The sequence below is a fragment of the Solanum dulcamara genome, chromosome 2 (genome assembly GCF_947179165.1).
Source record: "Solanum dulcamara chromosome 2, daSolDulc1.2, whole genome shotgun sequence".
Classification (NCBI taxonomy): Eukaryota; Viridiplantae; Streptophyta; class Magnoliopsida; order Solanales; family Solanaceae; genus Solanum; species Solanum dulcamara.
The window spans coordinates 7,906,761-7,927,690 of NC_077238.1; the positions used below are offsets into that span (position 1 = coordinate 7,906,761).

The 20,930-nt window shown below is 33.4% G+C and overlaps 2 protein-coding genes across 3 annotated transcripts; one reads left to right on the forward strand and one right to left on the reverse strand.

Annotated features, from left to right (window-relative positions):
• Positions 1-5,991: 5,991 nt before the first annotated feature.
• Positions 5,992-10,305, forward strand: LOC129880197 (LRR receptor-like serine/threonine-protein kinase GSO1). Its single transcript, XM_055954132.1, has 2 exons — positions 5,992-9,709; positions 9,793-10,305. Exons 1-2 carry the CDS (start codon positions 6,325-6,327, stop codon positions 10,161-10,163), a joined length of 3,756 nt encoding a protein of 1,251 aa, XP_055810107.1. The 5' UTR covers positions 5,992-6,324; the 3' UTR covers positions 10,164-10,305.
• A 6,448-nt stretch (positions 10,306-16,753) lies between these two features.
• Positions 16,754-20,026, reverse strand: LOC129880198 (F-box/kelch-repeat protein SKIP11-like). Of its 2 annotated transcripts, none has more exons than XM_055954134.1 (2): positions 19,611-20,026; positions 16,754-18,925 (listed from the first exon to the last, which is right to left on the reverse strand). In XM_055954134.1, exon 2 carries the CDS (start codon positions 18,836-18,838, stop codon positions 17,396-17,398), a length of 1,443 nt encoding a protein of 480 aa, XP_055810109.1. In that variant the 5' UTR covers positions 18,839-18,925; positions 19,611-20,026; the 3' UTR covers positions 16,754-17,395. The 2 variants fall into 2 exon arrangements, with proteins under 2 accessions (XP_055810109.1, XP_055810108.1); XM_055954133.1 differs by having other exon boundaries at positions 19,607-20,026.
• Between the last annotated feature and the right edge of the window lie 904 nt (positions 20,027-20,930).

The window sequence follows — 20,930 nt, forward strand, 5'->3', positions numbered from 1 at the left end:
ATATAAACTTAGTCCTACCTACAATCACTTGCTTGATTGCTCTCTTGCTTTAGCTACTTATTCTATAGGTAAGACTTTCATGCATGAATGGTATGCTCGCATGCCTTATTGTTTCGAATGAGTAGTCCACTTTGCATCACGACATTCCTTTTAGAAGAGTGCGCCTTAAGTTCCCCATTTTGGCACATAGAGGCTGCGTAATTAAACTACTCCTGAATATCCCAGACATAGCATCTTTCTTCTCTTTTTCTTTCAAGATACCAAAACATGTTGGTTCGATGTAATTATGAATAGTAGTTGAAACTTCTCTTCAAGGCATTTTACCAACACCAAGGCAAATCTTGCCAATTTGCCGAATGTATGAACACGGTTTTCACATAAATATACTGTAAAACATAACAAATAGATAACAATCTCCTTTATCGGAACACACCACTTCTGTTTCATATTTGTTGTTAATAACCTTCTAAGCGCATTCTGCCATAAATTCTTCGTCCATCAGGCATATATAACGGCTCTATTAGCTAATAAATTATTTTTATTTTTTAAAATATACTTTCCAATTGATATTTTTAAAATCCTAAACTCCCCTCTTTCAAGCCTGAGATATGGACACAACATTAATTGAGACGAGACCATAGGCAGAGAAAATGGTGAAAAAGATGTCGAATGTAGCGGTAGAATATAAATTAATTTATATGGTTATAATTTGTAATCTTTAACCTAATATTAATTTATTTAGCTTTGCCTTAGTGAAATTGTTTTTCCACTTGGAGTGACATATGATATAATTTTTAAACAAAAGATAGGGTGCAGTACACACACCATCAAATATTAATCAAGGTGTATTCACTAGTCATTAGGTGATAATTCAGGCATGAAACTTAAAAATTTGGGATAGTTTAAGAGCCCGTTTGGATTGGCTTTAAGTTGGTCAAAACCAACTTAAAGCCCCTTTTTAACTTTTGGACGTGTTTGCCTAATTCTGACCTTAAGTCATAAAGTTCTTAAAGTCAGTCAAAAATGAAAAGTTAGGATTCCTAACTTTTTTTTCCAAAGTGCTTAAAGTCATTTTCTTTGACCATGGAAATTACTTTTATATCCCTTATATTTTAACTAAATTTTCAAACTACCTTTTTTTATTCTTTTAACCCTAAAATTCACATCATAAGCATTTTTATCCAAACACTCAACTGCTTATTTATAAAAATAACTTTAAGCACTTCAAAGTTCTAAAAGCACTTCATACATAAAAGTTACTTTTTTTAAGCCAATCCAAACGGGCTCTAAATGTGTTTTTGATCCTTTAAGTCTAAAAATTATATAGATGTTCTCAAAAATATTTTTTGAGTTATAAATAAGAGTTATATAATTTGGAGTAGATAAGGAAGTATTCACCAAAACCTATGTTTATCAAAAGCCTCATTCAAATCCATTCACTAAGTTACTGGCCCAAGGATTAATAAGCCAGGAGGGAGACAAATGGGCCAAACACAGAAAAATTACCAATCCCGCCTTCTATCTAGACTAGACAAGCTCAAGGTCCATTAACTAAGCTACTTATAACCCATGAACCCCTTGCAACTTTCCAGTTTACTAGGGGCCCATATCGAGTCTGGATCTAATATCATATATAGATATATCAGTTGAGTTTAACTCAACCAAAAAAGTTAACTCTAAAGAAGAAGATTGTTCAAGTCCATATAAGCAAATTGATCACCAGTCAATTGTCCAATCAATGTAGGACTCTAACCATTCGACACTTGTTTAACGTATTTGTTTGTTTGCATCTTGTGTTCCTGATTACAAAGTTTCACTCTTATATTTGATAACTTGTTGATGCATATCACAAATATAATTTTTAATATGGTCACTCAACTAACGACGTTTATCTCAAAAATAAAGTTTGAGTGTGACTTTGTAGGTCATGAGATGACAAGAGTTGAGTAGTACTTTTGTGACAAGAGATGTTAAAGTTGCATCCTTTTGAGGATGTGGTCTACACTGTGACCTTATGATTGAACTATGCAGGAATTGCAACAATTTAATAATACTTGGAAGTAGATCATTTGAGAGGTTGTTTAATAATTGTCGGTGTTTAAACTAATTTATTTTATATGGTCTTGGTGTTTGAAATAGGTTCTCTATATTTATTTATGCAAGATGTTAGAATCTTTAATTGTAGGTTATGTTGATTTTAACCTATCCAAAGGATGAGTTCTGTTGTTAATGTTTTTTGATTGTCCCCTGAAATTGTGGTGGCTCTTTGTATTCCAGGTTGATACAGTAATGGGTACTCTTGTTCAACAAGAATATAAGAAGAATAAAAAAAATAGAAATATTAAATATAATAAATAAATATTCAAGATTATAGAATTTACTGTGTGTTCTTAAGAAAATTTAATTTCCTTGTACCTAAGGTTATGAATTATTTCATCTCGAGAAAAAATGGACAATCTATGAAGTAGCAACACCTCAAACTTCAATAATTTCAAGGAACTCAAAAGTCAGCAATGAATTGCAATCACAAAGACTCAACTTTGTTTGTAAAAAAATATATGCAGAAGGTTAAAATTCGATGAAGAAAATTGAGAGGAAGCCTCTCTATTTATAGTCAGCAATAGGTGCAAACTTACCTGTTCAAAACAGGTGTGGTGTCTTTTGAGAAAAAAAATATTTGTTAAGAAGGAACAAATATTTTTCCTCCTCTTGGTGGTATAGTAATCCTAAGATAACTTATCCCGGAATAAAGTAGGTAAATGACAAAAATATTTCTTTAAACCCTTTTTATACACCACTTTTCACATTCATAAAGGGTATTTTTGTAAACAAATAATTTATTCTTAAAATTTATATAAAGCATATTATTTTGAATGCAACAATTTCATCGTTAAGAGTTGAATAAATTGTTTCCTATTATAAAAATAAAAAAAAATCCTCTTTTCTACCAATGAGGGAGAAATAACTATTTATTTTTCCTTCACTTGTTTCTTAACATTTTTCATTTCTCATTTCCAATTCTCACCTCCCTTAAACTCAACCAAAAGTTATATGAAACTAAACATGGATCTATATGCTGACGTCCAGTTTACTTAATCTCGCTTTAGTGGAATAAACCTATTAGTATAATAAAAAGACTTGATTAGGTGTCCAACAATAATACAGTAGAGAAAATTACCTGATCAAGCAACCATATGTCATGTATTTACTCAAAATAACAAGAGTTTTGAAAAATTACAATACCTAGTGAAAATTTTGATTTTATCTATATTTGTATTTGTATCTGTTCACTCAAAGTTATATCAATTCGCTCGCTTTGTATTTATTCGCTCAAAGCTATATCGATTCGCTCACTCTGTATCTGTACTTTGACATATAAGAGCAAATTAACAAATTATATTGCTGAGTTTTTTTAAAAAGTAATAGTAATAAATGATATAGAGCCCGTTTGAATGGGCTTTAAGTTGGTCAAACCAACTTATAAGCCCCTTTTTAGCTTTTGGACGTATTTGCCTAATGCTAACTTTAAGCCATAAAGTTCTTAAAGTCAGTCAAAAATGAAAAGTTAGGATTTCTAACTTTTTTTTTCTAAGTGCTTAAAACCATTTTGTTTGACTATAGAAATTACTTTTATATCCCTTATATTTTAACTAAATTCCCAAACTATCTTTTTTATTCTTTTAACCCTAAAATTCAAACACTTATTTTCAATATAAGCACTTTTATCCAAACACTCAACTCCTTATTTATAAAAATAACTTTCAACAGTTCAAAATTTTAAAAGTATTTTATACATAAAAAATTAATTTTTTTTAAGTCCATCCAAACGGGTCATAAATCGATTCAAAGAAGAGAGGCAGCTAAAGGACGCCTGGATTTGGTAGCTCAATTCGAAAAGAGTCAAAAGAATCTTTCACATGTGTTCAAACGTTTCAATCAAAAGTGAGAAAAGAGGAATTAGGAAATTTGTTTTGCATGTATACGTGGGGAATGTAGGGACATGTTTGACTTTGTAAATCTTTAAAATAAACATTTAACTAGTAATGGATAATTTGGAAATGCAACCAATCACTTTCTTTAAAGGTTTTAGTCCTTTTCATCTAATGCACCATTTCAAGAAAACACAACACTTTTCAATTACCAACTATTGTACCTTCTTTTATGTAATCTCATATCTCTATCACACACCTCCACCCATCAAGGGGGAGTTTAGGGATTTCAAAATTTATCTTCAGATTTTCAATATTGAATCCCAAGCATGCTATATTTTTTTATTTTTTAGTAAAAATTATGAACCCCTTCCCCCCTCCCGAAAGATTACTTACAATAATACTTTAGAGTAATTTTCATAGTTTATAACCCATTTAAATATATTGATAACGTATAAACTTTTTGCAGTATTGATATATATAAATTAGGGGTGGAGTAATGATTTTATTTGAATTTATTACTTTTGATGGTGAACATAAATTTTTGAATAAAAATTTACTAAAATTGCAATAAATAGTCATATGAAATCATAACTTTAAAAATTATAATGGGTTCAAAGCTAAGAATATTTTAATTCCATAAAATTTAAATTCTAAATCCACCTTTAATATAAGTTATCTTTCCTAAAAATTATAAGAAAAATACATTTAGATTATACCTGCTTTGGTAATTTCATATTAAACAATGGGGTGTTTTACAAACATCGTCTTCCTTGACTATAATTTTTATTTAAAATCCCCCCTTCCCTAGAGTGTCAAGTGGCATAGAAAGTGACATCGCCCTCATTTTAAAGTTAATTTAGTAAAATTCATTATTACTATTTTTTCCGCTTTATATTACTTGATCTATATTGATTTTACATATCCCTTCGAAAAGTATTTGTAAGAAATTTATTTTACTAAATTAATCTTTTAATTATGCTTTGAAAATTTAAATTTGACAGTTGGGAATCATTTGGTGTGAAGTATAAAATATAATAATTCCGAAATAAAATATATGATTATTTTATCTGGTGTTTATTTGGAGGTATTAGGTAATTCTTGAATTATTTATCCCATCATTTATATGTTAGTGATGGAAAAAGTTATCTCATATACATAATAAAATAATTTATTATGAGATAACTTATTCCTAAACAAGAGATTACTACTTTATGAAGTTATATAATGTAAGAATAGTATTAAAAAATGTAATAAACTTTTTCAATTTGCTAAATACACAAATAAAAAGAACACTTTTAGTATAAGAATCAAGATAGGAGTGAAAACTTTTTTAAGGATTCTTTCAAGTCAATATGAATAAGTAAAATGAAACAAATAAGAGCGTGTTTGGTATTAAAGAAAATGGTTCCCTAAAAATTGGTGGGTTTCTAATTATTTTTTCTACTCCCTTTGTTTTTTTTTAATTGTCAAAAATTTTCTAATTTGATTTTCCTTTTTACTTGTCAAATTTGACAAATCAAGAAAGTACAATCTTTTTTTACATATTATACCCTTAATTTATTAAGAAAATTAATATCTTTGGTATCAAAATATTTTAAAATTTGGATTATGACTTTAGTGATTAATAAGGGTAAAATGGTAAACTCACCATATCAATAATTGATTTCTTAATAGGTGTGTCAAGTCAAAAATTGACAAGTAAAAGGGAACGGAGGGAGTAATTTGGTAAATAAATAAGAAAATATTATTTAGCAAAACACCCGGGATGGAGGTGATTGGGATTGGATGGTTGAGAAGGAGATAATAAACTTGAAATGTCACTTATACAGCTTATTTTCTCTATTTTCATTGCAAAAGTCATTTTACTCATTTTTAATTTATTTTTTTTTTATAAAAGATATTTTCTGAAAAATATTCCCGAACACCACTCCATATTATTATGGCGGAATTCCTATTGTGGGGTGGCATTTTGGACCCGTGCTTGACCTTTGTCTTATCATTCAATAATATTTGTCTTTTAACCATTAATTATATCTCTCCACATTAAACAAGCAATAATTATAATACTCTATGCTCTTCTCTCTATCTGTTTGTGAATGGAGCAGCATTTCGGTGACCATTAATGGAATAGTTATATGGTCAACTCACATAAAAAAGAGTAGTAGTTGTAGCTTCTCCTCCTCTTCTTATCTCCTCTTAATTATACCCCCATCCTACACCCTTTTCAAGATTTCCCTTCATTAAATCCTCACGTAAACTCCAAGAACCAAATAGTCTATCTCCTACTGCTATTGCATGCACTAAACAGAACCCAAAAAGTCAAATTTCTATCCATCTATTTATCCTTTTATTACCCCTTCAACTTCTCATACTGTAATTACAAATCACGAACATGTTTAAACAAGTTTTCTTGTTTTTGTTTGCTTTAGCACTACTTCTTGGTTATGTGTTTTGCAAGAATGAAACAGAGATTGAGATTCTTTTGGAGATAAAGAAGTCATTTCTTGATGACCCTGAAAATGTTTTGTCAAATTGGTCTAATGACAATCCAAATTTCTGTCAATGGAAGGGTGTTTCATGTGAAGAAAATACACTAAAAGTTGTAAGCTTAAATCTTTCTGATTCTTCAATTAGTGGTTCAATTTCACCTTCTATTGGCTTTTTGCATAACCTACTCCAACTTGATCTTTCTTCTAATCTATTATCAGGTCCTATTCCACCTACTCTCTCTAATCTTTCTTCTTTACAATCTCTTCTTCTTTATTCTAACCAACTCACTGGCCCCATTCCTAATGAACTTGGCTTACTGAAAAATCTCCAAGTTCTTAGAATTGGTGATAATGTTGGCCTAACAGGACCAATTCCAACTACTTTTGGTAATCTTGAAAATTTAGTTACTCTTGGTTTGGCTTCATGTAGCTTGAGTGGTATGATTCCTACTGAATTAGGAAAACTCAGGTTGATTGAGAATTTGAATCTACAGGAAAATCAACTTGAAGATCGTATTCCTGCTGAGATTGGAAATTGTTCTAGTCTTGTTGCATTTAGTGTTGCATTCAATAATCTAAATGGATCAATACCAGAGGAATTAGCTAAGCTTAGTAACCTCCAAGTGATTAATTTTTCGAATAATAGTCTTTCAGGACAGATTCCTACTCAGCTTGGTGAAATGAATCAACTGGAATATATCAATTTGCTTGGTAATCAGCTGGAAGGTTCGATACCAAAGTCGTTGGTGAAGTTGAACAATGTTCGGAATTTAGACTTGTCTGGCAATAGGCTTACTGGTGAAATTCCTGGAGAAATTGGGAACATGGAGCAGCTGCAATTCTTGGTGCTCACAAGCAATAATCTATCGGGTAGCATACCGAAAACAATATGTAGTAGAAACAGCAGTTTGGAACACATGATGCTATCGGAAAACCAACTTTCTGGTGAGATACCTGTGGAATTGAGAGATTGCATTTCACTAAAGCAGCTTGATTTGAGTAATAACACGCTTAATGGTTCGATACCAGTAGAGTTGGTTGAGTTGGTTGAGTTGACGGATATCTTACTTAACAACAACACTTTGGTTGGTTCAATTTCTCCGTTGATAGCAAACCTTACCAATCTGCAAACATTGGCATTGTCTCATAATAATCTACATGGAAATATACCAAAAGAGATTGGAATGCTCGAAAATCTTGAGATTCTCTTTTTATATGAGAATCAGTTGTCTGGAGAAATCCCAATGGAGATAGGTAATTGCTCTAGCTTGCAGATGATCGATTTTTATGGAAATGCATTCGCAGGACGCATTCCCATTACAATTGGAAGTCTGAAGCAGCTGAATTTCATTGATCTTAGACAGAATGATCTCTCTGGTGAGATTCCTGCCAGCTTGGGGAACTGTCATCAGCTGAAGATCCTTGATTTGGCGGATAATCGTCTATCTGGTAGCGTTCCTGCTACATTTGGTTATCTTCGAGCACTGGAGCAGCTTATGCTTTATAACAACTCACTTGAAGGTAATCTTCCTGATGAACTGATTAATGTCTCAAACATGACAAGAATAAATCTTTCTCATAACAAACTGAATGGTAGTATAGCTTCCCTGTGTAGTTCGACGTCTTTTCTTTCGTTTGATGTTACAAATAATGCATTTGATCATGAGATTCCACCCCATTTAGGATATTCATCATTTCTTGAAAGGTTAAGGCTAGGAAACAACCGTTTCACCGGAAAAATCCCTTGGACATTGGGATTAATCCGTGAACTATCCCTGCTTGATCTCTCTGGAAATGAATTGACTGGTCCAATACCTCCACAGCTTTCGCTGTGCAGAAAGCTCACACATTTCGATCTTAATAACAACCGGCTTTATGGATCAATTCCATCTTGGCTCGGAAATTTGCCACTCTTGGGTGAGCTTAAGCTTTCCTCAAATAAGTTCTCGGGACCTCTTCCTCGAGAATTGTTTAACTGCTCAAAGCTTCTGGTTCTGTCTCTGGAAGACAACTCACTGAATGGAACTCTACCTCTTGAAATTGGTAAACTAGAGTCCCTAAATGTCCTAAATTTTGATAGAAACCAACTCTCTGGTCCCATTCCATCTACCATAGGCAACTTAAGCAAGCTCTACATACTCCGGCTCTCGGGAAACACCTTCACAGGTGAAATACCAAGTGAGCTTGGACAACTCCATAATCTTCAAAGCATACTGGATTTGAGTTTCAACAACATCACTGGTCAAATACCTCCTTCCGTCGGGACACTCACTAAGCTTGAAACACTTGATCTATCTCATAACCATCTCACTGGAGAAGTTCCTCCTCAAGTTGGTGAAATGAGCAGCTTGGGAAAGCTTAGCCTCTCCTACAACAACCTTCAAGGCAAATTGGACAAACAGTATGCACATTGGCCAGCTGATGCATTCATCGGGAATCCACATCTTTGTGGAAGTCCTCTGCAAAATTGTGAAGTCAAGTCCAACAATCAGGATTCAGGACTAAGCAACTCAACAGTTGTAATCATTTCAGTTATATCGACTACAGTGGCGATCATACTTATGTTGCTTGGAGCTGCCCTCTTTTTCAAGCAAAGGCGAGAAGCCTTCAGAAGAGGAAGCGAACTAAATAGTGCTTACTCATCCAGCTCTTCACAGGGACAAAAGAGACCACTTTTCACAAATGTGGCTGCTAAGCGTGATATCAGGTGGGATGACATCATGGAAGCAACGAATAATCTAAGCAACGACTTCATAATCGGATCTGGTGGTTCTGGAACTGTCTATAAAGCGGAGTTGTTTAACGGAGAGATAGTGGCAATCAAGAGAATACCAAGCAAGGATGATCTCTTGTTGGACAAAAGCTTTGCAAGAGAAATCAAGACACTTTGGAGGATAAGGCACAGGCACTTGGTGAGGCTACTGGGGTACTGTAATAACAGCGGAGAAGGTTCAAACGTATTGATTTATGAGTACATGGAGAATGGAAGTGTGTGGGATTGGCTTCACAAGAAGCCGGCTAACGATAACAAGAGGAAGACGTGCCTCGCCTGGGAGGCAAGGTTGAGGATAGCAGTGGGATTAGCACAAGGAGTTGAGTACCTTCATCATGATTGTGTCCCCAAGATCATTCACAGGGATATCAAATCCAGCAATATTCTGCTAGACTCTAACATGGAGGCGCATTTGGGGGATTTTGGGCTCGCCAAAGCCATTCACGATAACTATGATTCCTACAACACTGAATCGAATTTGTGGTTTGCTGGTTCGTATGGTTATATTGCTCCAGGTATATATCTTTTCTTGAATTCTCGAGTAGCATTTCTTGTATCTGCGAAAATTGTTTTTACCAAGTTGACTATTTATTCGCAGAGTATGCTTATTCTTCAAAGGCAACAGAGAAGAGTGATGTTTATAGCATGGGTATTGTACTCATGGAGCTAGTGAGTGGAAGGATGCCAACTGATGGGAGTTTCGGAGAAGATATGGACATGGTACGGTGGGTTGAGTCGTGTATTGAAATGTCTGGAACTGTTAGGGAAGAACTCATTGATCCCGTGTTGAAACCGTTGTTACCTAATGAAGAAAGTGCTGCAATTCAGGTGTTGGAAATAGCACTGGAATGCACCAAAACTGCACCTGCTGAAAGGCCATCTTCCCGCAAAGTTTGTGATCTGTTGCTACATGCATTGAACGACAAGGTGGTTCATTCTGATAAGATGAGTCCAGACAACTATGTTTAGACGTTTAGTCAATGGAAATTTCCTAAGTTTTGGAAGATCAAAGAAGATGTATCTTTTGAAAAATTGAATTATGTAAAAGCATTGTTTTGGGCTAGGAAAGCTTTCCATGATAATATACTATATATCTATTTTCCTTGAAGAATCCTGGTTGTGTTATTTCTAAGGAACTGAAAATAACATGGGAGGACGTAAGTATACGGGCAAATCATATCTAAACATGAATAAAAGTTCTCATTCTCTTTAACGACAACAACAACATATTCAGTATAGTCCCATAAAGTGACATCTGGGGAGGATAGAGACTACTCGGATCTTACCCTTATCACATAGGTAAAGAGTTTGTTTTCGATAAACTCTAGGCTCAATGAATTGCATTCAAACATTAGTATTGCAACATTTGGATTAAGAATAGTCCGTTTTAATTAATAGGAAATTTCATTCATTCACTAACGAACAATAAAGATACTATTGAACAATTTCTAAACCAAAGATTAAGGAAGAACATGACAAATTAGTGCATAACAAAATAGATGATAAAGTGAAAAAAAAATATTGTCTTAAAAGCTTCTAGATATAGAGTGTGTTTGGTACGAAGGAAATATTTTTTTTATTTTACTCATATTTGGTTGGTCAAAATATTTTCGTTAAGAAAACGAACTCGTTAAAATGACTTTTCTAATGAAAATAGGGAAAACAAATTTTATAAATGACATTTCAAGTTCATTGTCTCCTCCCTACCTCCAAACCCTCAATTTGTACCCCATTCCATCCACGTAGTTATTTGCTAGATTACATATAAATGCTCTTAGGATCGGATCGGGAGTTGGGTCCTAGAAGCCAAGTCGGGGTCGAGAGATGTGTCTTGTGTGGAGGTTGGGAGTCGAGTCCCACGTTGGGGTGGGGTGGTGACAAGGGTGTATACAGAGGGGGGTCACCAGGTTCAAGTGAACCCATGCTCCCCTCTCGAGATCATATATAGTAGTGTTATATATTTTGAAAAATATTTAAATATAGATATGTGAACCCACACTCGAAGTATCATTTAATGTAAGATTCGATGCACCTCTCCAAATGAGGTTAAAATTTTGAATCTTATATATATATATTTTTTATTATTTTTATATTTTGAAAAATATTTAAATATAGATAGGTGAACCCACACTCGAAGTATCATTTAATGTAAGATTCGATGCACCTCTCCAAATGAGGTTAAAATTTTGAATCTTATATATATATATTTTTTTTTATTTTTCTTTAGCTTCTAAAATTAGGTAACACCTCTATAAGTGGTTATTGGTAGCACTTTTTTGCGGTTTAACTAATATTTTTTTATTTTTCTTTAATCTTTCAAAATTTTCAGGTTTGCCACATTGGAAATTACTAATATTTTTAGCACTGTAAAATTTGTATATAATTAAACCAAATGTGTATATTAAAACTAGTAGTACCACATGATATAACATACAATGAATGAGTTCAACTGATCTCAATACCGTCGACATGAAAGACTACTATGTATATAATTACTATATGAAATAGATAAGAATTAGTTTTGGACCTATAATTTTAAAATTTAACTGATTTTTAGTAATAACAACCTAAATGTCAAACCGATCAAATTTCTATTTTAGATCCACATTTCGTAATAGTGCATCCATCCTCTCGAAATCTTGAATACGCCTCTGGGGGTGAGGCTGAAAAAAAAATTCTTACTTTATGTAGGGAAATCATTTTTCTTAAATTGAAGGAAAATAATTTCATTTGGAAAATAATTTTTAAAATATTTAAGCAAATTAAATATGATAAAAATGGAAAATATTTTTTGAATAGTGTTTTTCTTCGTACAAAACACACCCTTAGTGTTATTTAGTACTTGTTCGATTTATATTTGTTTGTCTAATTTTGATTTGACACAGTTTGAAAAACTAAATAAGACTTTGAAAAAATTATCTTATGCAATAAGTTTTGTTTGTTGTTAATTTTTTTTGACTAGTTACACGTTAAAGTAAATAGAATTCAAAAACAACGAAATAGCAAGAAATAAAATTAATTATTTTTTCCGTTCGTGTATTTTTGGTTATGTATAAACAAAATATGTTTTAACTACATGCTAGTTCGAGCGTTTACGCTTATAAATTATTCAGTAGATAAAATTAGTTGCGTTCATCGTAAGATATAGAGAAAATATACACATACTGACATACGTAAAATAACTTAAAAGAAATCTAAACTAATACTAAATAATGACATGAACAAATTTAAATAGATAGATATAACAATGATTCGCCTAAAAGATATCACCAAACTGTTATTCTTGTATCAAAGTTAGCAAATCATAAACAATAAAGATGAAAATAAAAAATAATATCCGAGTTCACAGAATTTACTGTGTGTCCTTAAGGAATTTAATCCCCTCTTTGTACCCGAGGTTATGGATTATTTTCTCCCAAGATAAAACGAATAAACTATTAAAGAAGTAGCGGTACCTCCAACTTCAATAATTTCAGCGAACTCAAAAGCCAGCAACAAAATCACATAAAGACTCAACTTTGTTTGTAAGAAAATATATATGCAGAAGAGGGAGAAATTCGATGTTTTAAAAATGAGAGAAAATCCTCTATTTATAGACAACAAAGAGTAGTGTGAATAAGTGATTATAGTGGCTTATCGGAAAAGTCACGACCCTTTGCAAAAATCACAGCCTTTCAGAAAAGTCGCAACTATTCAAAAAATTCACAACTTTTTGGAAAAGTCACAACTTTTCGGAACGGTCACAACCCTTTGGAAATGTCACAACCTTTCGAAAAGTCATAACATTTCGGAACGGTCACAACCTTTTGGAAAAGGCACAAAAGATCACAACGTAACTTTTCATTTCCCATTCACACCTTTAAAACTCAACCCAACACAAAGTTGAGTTTGATACGTAATTATTTTTATAACCCAGAAAGAATAGAGATTCAAGCTTTTTGTATAAACAAAGAAAGCGAACAAAGAATTAAATTAATCTCACTAATTAAGCATAAAATTCAAACAAAAAAATCGTTATTTCTTTACGTAAACACATAAAATACAGGTTAATCAAGTGGAATCCATCATATTTTAATTTTTTTATATTATAGCTAAATCGAGATATGTGTTTGTGCTCAGGAAAGAAAGTAAGGCGTGAATAAACGATTCTATATTTTTTTTATATTTTTGGTCCATTCTATTCTTTACTACAAAATGAAAATCTCGCAGGTTGGTAGCGTACAACCAAACAATTAATTCATATTTCTTTTTGATTTTCTGAATTTTATTGATAATAAAATAATATGGAGGGGGGGGGTGATTAAAGAGGTGATTGGTGATCGACGATTGAAAAAAATAGCGAAAAATTAGTCAGTGTTTGTGCTTGAGAAAGAAAAATGAAACATGAATAAAAAGATCTACATTTTTTTTTTTACGTTTTTGATCCATTCTGACATTTACTACAAAATGAAAATCTCATAGGTTGATAGCGTCCAATTGAATAAAAAAAGAATTGTTGGATTTTGATTTCTTGCAGTGAAGTGTACAAATTTGGTGAAAGATATGAAATATGTATTATTATTATTTTGAGTTTAAAATTTAATATCTAATTTATTGGCCAATTAATTCAAAAATTGCAGTGTAAGGCTCATATATGAGAAAAACATTCCTATTAGATTAATTTTTTTTCTTGTATCGTGTATTTTCTTCACATTATCATGTTAGTCTTCTTTCTTTTAATTTTCATATATGGCTAATAAATTTCATAATTTTTCAATGAGAATCTCACATGGTTAATTTTGTTGAGTAATATATAGTATCTGATATTTCATAAGTCGTTATCATTATTGAGTAGTGAAAACACATAGTACCATATATTTAATGCAAATATAATACTTTCAATTGTATATTTTGTTTATTGTTATTTTGTCTTGACCAATTAGTAATACAACGTATCCGGCAATTTATAAAGTTTCCTTTTGAATAATATGTATTATCTTGTATTTCATAAGTCGTTATTGTTAATGTGATGTGAAATACATAGTAACGTATTTAATACAACTAAAAAAAATTGTGATAAATTCTTATTTAGTTGATTATCTTTTTGAGTTAGTTTTTGTTTGATGTTTTTGATCCATATTTTTATTTATAATGAAAAACCATGGGGTGCGAGAGGGGTTGTAGAGGTGATCGGTGATCGACGAAGAAAATAAAATGCGGCAAAAAATGTGTTTGTGCTGAGAATGAAAAGTGAGGCTTCGTGTTTGTACTTGAAAAAGGAAAGTGAAACGTGAATTAATGAGTTTACGTTTTCTTTACATTTTCGATCCTAGATTACATATAAATGCTTTTAAGATAATATTTTTTTTTCTTACATATCAAATACTAAAAAAATAGTAAAACTCAACTTATTTTGCCAATTTTTTTTCTATAAAAACATTTTCAGCCAATTGCAAAATACAAACATAGCGATTTATCTTCTATTATTTTTTGCTGAATTGAAAGGATATATTTCATATTCTACCATGTATTTAAGTAGCACTTTATTTTGTGACCAGAAGACAAATGATAACATCTCGATATGCCATTAAACAAAGTTGACTGCACGAAGATTTTTAGTACCCATGGAATAACGCTTTATTGGACCTTATATATAGCGGAAATTGAATTAATCAAGACTTCAATGCGAATATCAAACACCAAATGGGAAATGAAAGATACGTATAAATAATAATGCTTGCAAATTTACCTTAGAGAGTTTCTCATAAGAAAAGGTTCTTGATAGGTCCAGGTTTTTTACCCTAATGTCAATCCCAAACATCCATCACGAAGTTAACGGAGGCATAATATCCCTCTTTTGACATAGTTAACGGATAATAACCAAAGATTATAGTGAAATGGTAAGTACTGCTTCATCATTAACCAAACATTTCTGAATGTGACACATTCACTGAATGACCAAAAAGTTTCTGAAGCATCAAAGTTTGTTACTAATACAGTATATGTATCTTTCTTTCTACTAATGTGACACATTCACTGAATGATCAAAAAGTTTCTGAAGCATCAAAGTTTGATACTAATACAGTATATGTATCTTTCTTTCTACTAATGTGACACATTCACTGAATGACCAAAAAGTTTCTGAAGCATCAAAGTTTGTTACTAATACAGTATATGTATCTTTCTTTCTACTTTCCAATTTTCCCATGTGCATTAATACTTTTACAACATATTCTGGATCACTAAGCTAAATATTGAAAGCCAACCTAGAGTTTCCCAGATTATACATATTCATCATAAAGAGGACCTAAAACAAGTCTCAAAGAAACACAGCTACAATGAGTACTAACCTTAATTTGACACAGAATAGGAAAAGTTGAAATATATACAAATAAGGAGAGTTTGAAAAGGAAAAGAAGAAAGGGGAGATGCAAAAAAGGATACGTATCAGAAAAGGCGTTAAGTGACAGAAGAATGATCAAAAAAACGTCCTTTTATGAATGTTGCAGGATTCAGATACTATTACTTGAGTCGAGACTACATCAGAAACAACCTATCTATCTTAACAAGGTAGGGGTGAGTTCTATGTACACACCACCCACCCCAGATAGACTTTGATATAAACATAATCGAGACTCATGGAACGTCCTGTGATAATTTCACTAACAGATGCATCAAATCCACCAAGAAAGAAGTTCAGACATGGCTTAGCCTTCGGATAGGCTGGGTTGCTGGATATGGGATCCTCGTAGCAGGCTGAACCAAGATCCAGCCCATAGAGGGCAGTCTTTAGAAAGAACAGGTTGGGAAAGCAAGAGAACACTTTGCATTTTGGTATCTTCCTCCCTGCCCAGGATTAGCACAAAAAGAGGGAGGAAAGGGCAACTCAGAGCACTAAGCTCTCGCTATGCAGGGGTCCCGAGAAGGACCGGACCACAAGGGTCTATTATTACGCAGCCTTACCTTGCATTTCTGCAAGAGGTTGTTTCCGCGGCTTGAACCCAAAAGGAGGGATTAGCATTATTGGCCCAATGATAAAGCACTATCATCTCAAGTTATGCAAGTGAAACCTAACAGATAACAGGTGTTTTGGGGGGGAGGAGTGAAAGGGTATGAATCATATCTCCACTGTATAAGCACAACAGTGGCTATTACTAGCAAAAGAAGCAAATTGTGTAAGAATTGGTTATATGATTTACGGGTGCGCATAATAAATGCATATGCATAACCTAAGGGAGGATTCTTGCGCAAATTCAGGTAACGACAAAAAGGGAAAACCGAACGAGACAAGGGATTCATAACTAGGAAACAATGAAAGTGGATCTCATAAGAATGAATCTGGACAACTAGAGGATAAACCTCATGAATACCATGCATCAACTAAAGTTACGATCTCAGCAACTTTACAACTCATAAAAGCTGGTTTACGATCCATAAGCTTCTAATACTCTTGCTCACCAAGAATGTAAATAGCATAATTTCCAAACATCATCCATACAATTGATACGTACACCATTTTTTTGGGTTTTCACAAATAAACCTAGATGAGTAAGCAGAATAATTGATCATGAGATATGTCATAATAAAGGAAAGAATTCCTAAAATAACATGTAAGACAACGAAAGTTGGAACAAAGTACTTCATTTCCAAAGCTACCAATTGTCTTGAAAGTACACTAAATTTATGGATCATCAATTGCAAGAAATAAATGTACCGATACACAAGCCAAGATGGCAATGACAACCTTGCAGAACCTTATTTCTCTCCTCGACAAAGTCAAGAAAATAAAGATCGCAAAACCCAAAAGGACCAAGTTCTATGACTTTCCTAGGAAGCTTTAGCAAACACTAATCAAAAACTATAACTATATTGCTCGTTATTTCACCTAACCTTAAGCTATTTGATGGCCACCTTTGGAATATCATGTTACTGAAGATGGGAGAAGACAATTCAATTGAAAGGAACATCGGATGGAAGTTGGAAAAGGAAAAGAAAATTGTACTCAAGACTTTCCATAGAAAACTATGTTGTTGAATCTTGAGCCCAGTTTGTGCTTCCCCACTCTGAAAAGAGGTTAAAAAGGAAAAGATTTTGATAAGAGAAAAAAGTTGGGATAAATTACCCATTAGCAAGAATCCTGTTGCCCCAGAAACCAATTATGTATTGATCGGCACCCAACACCCGCTACAGTACAACACATGGTGCTGCCAAACACCATATCTTCAGCATCCCATGACAGCGCAGTTATACACAAAACTACCAGATCTCTTCCGGCCAAGCAAGTTCCATTCTGGAGGCCCTTCACTCGGTACCCACGAATTCACCTCAATATATCCTTCGCCCATAACCCTAGGCCCTCCAACTACAATCAAACTATCACCACATGCCCGAAAGGCCAAACCCCACCCATTCATGGAAGCTGCTCGTTCAGGCAATCGTCCAATGGTAACCCATGCTCTGTTTCGCTTGTCATACTTCCTAACCTCCATGGCAGCATAATCGGCAGCATACAATTCGTTATTTACAACAGCCACCAGCGGAGGTGCTTCGGATGTAGCAGGCATATCATTCCTAGCTGCATTAGGTCGCACAGGTGACATGTTTGGGATTTCAGTCCATGTTCCTGTTACCAGATCATACTCCTCCCCACATGTCAACAGCTTTGATTCAGCTCCTCCAATGCCTCCTACCACATAAAACTTTCCATCCATGAATACGCCCGAACACATCTTACGTGGCTGGTTCATGCTTGGCAAAGTCCTCCACGTGCCTTCCTCAGAGTTGTACAGTTCAGCAGAGCTAAGGATTTTACCTCGTGAATCACAACCGCCAGCCAGAATGGCGATCTCCCCACGGCTGGCAGAACCAAATAGACATCTTGGCGCATTCATCTGCATCCCCGATGACCACGTATTTGTCAGTAAGCTGTATCGATAAATGACATGTGCCAACACCTCCTTTCCAAAAACAAGAAGCTCCGTACCAACCGCCAAAGATTCCTTGTCGGAGAACACGAAGCACTCGTTTGGATTCATGGTTGGCAGATGCATCCAACGGCGCCTAGTAGGGTCAAACGCTTCCCATTCGAGCAGCTGGCATGAGAAATACACCCAATGCTCAACGACACCATTTTCTCGTCGCAATCTATAAAGTTCACCACTCCTAACTAATGAGCGAAATGCACTATTCAAAGATGCTACAGCGCCATAATCTGACCTAGAGCACCGAATGAGAGAACTTATAGAGTTGTCACGGCCAATAACATGAAAAAGCTCGCTCAAAACAGAATTATCCCCAGCATGACGCTGATTGTCAGCTTGCTCATCAAGGGATGCTGAATCAGAATTATCCCCAGCATGACCCTGATTGCCAGCTTGCTCATCAGGGGATGCTGAAGTAGAATCCTCCCCAGCATGACCCTGATTATCAGCTTGCTCATCAGGGGACGCGGAAGAGCTGCCCCCGGATGAAACCACTCCCTGTAGGACAGAACCATCAGACTGCTTTTGCAACTTGCATTGCACATTTTCACTCTCCTCGTCATTTTCCAATGGCCTTTTGCCATTCTGGACTTCAATCCTATCAATGCAATAACTCATGCAAGCCATCCAGTTACTTTCTGTCCGACAATCCCTTTGAACCAAACAGGACCGATCTTCCAACATGTCTTCCAGATTGAACCCTAGAATAAACACCACTTCCGCGGACTTGCTCTGATCTGGATCCTAAAACCCTGTGCTCTTCCTACAAAACTGATATTCATGGAACAAAATTAGTATGGAACAAAGAAAAAAAAACTCCCCAAATAGAAAAAGAATCATCAAAACTCATAAATCCAGGTTAAATAAAGAACACACAGAAAAAGAAATTCTCAATCACCAAACCACAGAAACATAAATTTTCTCTAGCTGTATTTCACTCAACATCAGTTTTGATCATTAATTAGAGCAAATCCCAGTAACGCTCAATGCCTTTATATGGATTAAAAAAACAATTCTGATAACACAAATGCAGGGATTTTTCAGTAAACAAAAAAACCACAAACATCTATGACCCCTCATTGATTCAAGTAAAAAAAAAAAGAAAACCTATAATCCAGATCAAGTGATTCCTTACAGAAAGATTCAACATTCAATCCAGCAGATCCTGTAAAAACAATCAAATGACAAAAACCCCCAAAACCAATAACTCAAAGAAAACACCCTAAAAATCAAATCTTTCAATCACAAAAACATGCAAGAATCATTAAAGATTCAAACTTTATAACCCCCAGATCTCCAAAATTCAGATCAAACAACACCCTTTTGTTCAAATTCATCAAACATCAATCAATCAAACACCAAAACTTCAATCTTGCATTGTTACCAAACAGAAAAAAAAAACACTTCAAACAATTTTTTAAAAGGAAAAAAAAAGGGCATAGAAAGACTTACTTACAGATTGGATAAAATGAAAAAGAGGAAGAGGGAGCCTGATTGGAATTGAACTGAACTGAAAAAGAACAATCTTTTCTTCTGTATATATAACAAAAAACTCTACCACTTTGGTTTTCTTGGTTTTCACTATCTATCTATATAGTCTTTTTCTTTCTTTTGTTCTTTCTGTTTTTCTGTTTGTACTAGTATAAGGGCAGTTACTTGTTTTGTTTTTTCTAATAAAAAAAAATAAATTGGAAGAAGAGAAGAAGAAGAAGCTAGGGGGGAGGGTGGTTTTCAACTAAGGAGGGCCTTTGGATTCTCTCTGAAAATCAATGTAAGGTTTTGGGGCATAATTTTTGAAGGACTACTACACTTTATCTCTCTTCGTCTTCTCATTTCTCTCTCTCCAAAACTCTATTTTATTTCATCTACTTAAATAGATTTTCTTCAATTATAAATAGTAAATAAAATAATATTTACATATTTATACAATAGACAGCTGGATATATGTGTATAATTATTGTATGTATATATGTAATTTTGTAATTAAACTACAAAAAAATACAAAAAAGAGAGAGAAAGACAAAGAGAAAGGTGGGAAGAAAGGGAGGATAAGCGTGGATGAGGAAGCTTGTGGGTCCCACTTTGCAGCTTAGTTAGAGGTTTTCTTCTTCACTTCTACTTCTTTTTAAAAAAATGAAAATTATAAATTCAAAAAAAAAAAAAGGGAAGCAAGAAATGAATTGATTTAAGTGGATTTTGATTATATATTATATAATATAAAAAAAATATATGTTTAACTAGATGATAGTTTGAGTGTCTACGCTTCTCGATAATTCAGTAAATAAAATTAATTACGTTGATCATAAAATAAAAAGATGAATTATATACTATTTATGTGATATGTATAAATTTAACTTAAAAGGAATTTACATTACTAAATAATGACATGAAGTAATTATTTTTTTGACTGAATTAGATAAGTTGTAAGAAAATATGTTGAACTAGATGCCAGTTCAAGTGTATACGCTCATAGATAATTCAGTAGATAGAATTAATTATGTTGATCGTAAGATAGAGAAATAAATATATATTTTTTATGTGATATATGTAAAAAAAAAAAAACTTAAAAAGAATCTAAATTACTAAATAATAACATGCACTGATTTATTTTTTTACTGAGTTAATAAATTATATATAATCAAAATTCAGCTGCATATTAATTTAAACGTATATGATCATAGATAACTCAATAGATAGAACTAATAACATTGATCATAAAATAGAAATATAAATGTATATTTTTTACGTGATATATGAAAAATAACTTAAAAGGAAT

Bases quoted from the DNA above. Each gene is read 5' to 3' on its own strand.
- LOC129880197 (XM_055954132.1), top strand. From the start codon at position 6,325: ATGTTTAAACAAGTTTTCTTGTTTTTGTTTGCTTTAGCACTACTTCTT. The intron at 9,710-9,792 runs GTATATATCTTT...ATTTATTCGCAG, and splicing joins GTATGGTTATATTGCTCCAG to AGTATGCTTATTCTTCAAAG.
- LOC129880198 (XM_055954134.1), bottom strand. From the start codon at position 18,838: ATGTTGGAAGATCGGTCCTGTTTGGTTCAAAGGGATTGTCGGACAGAA.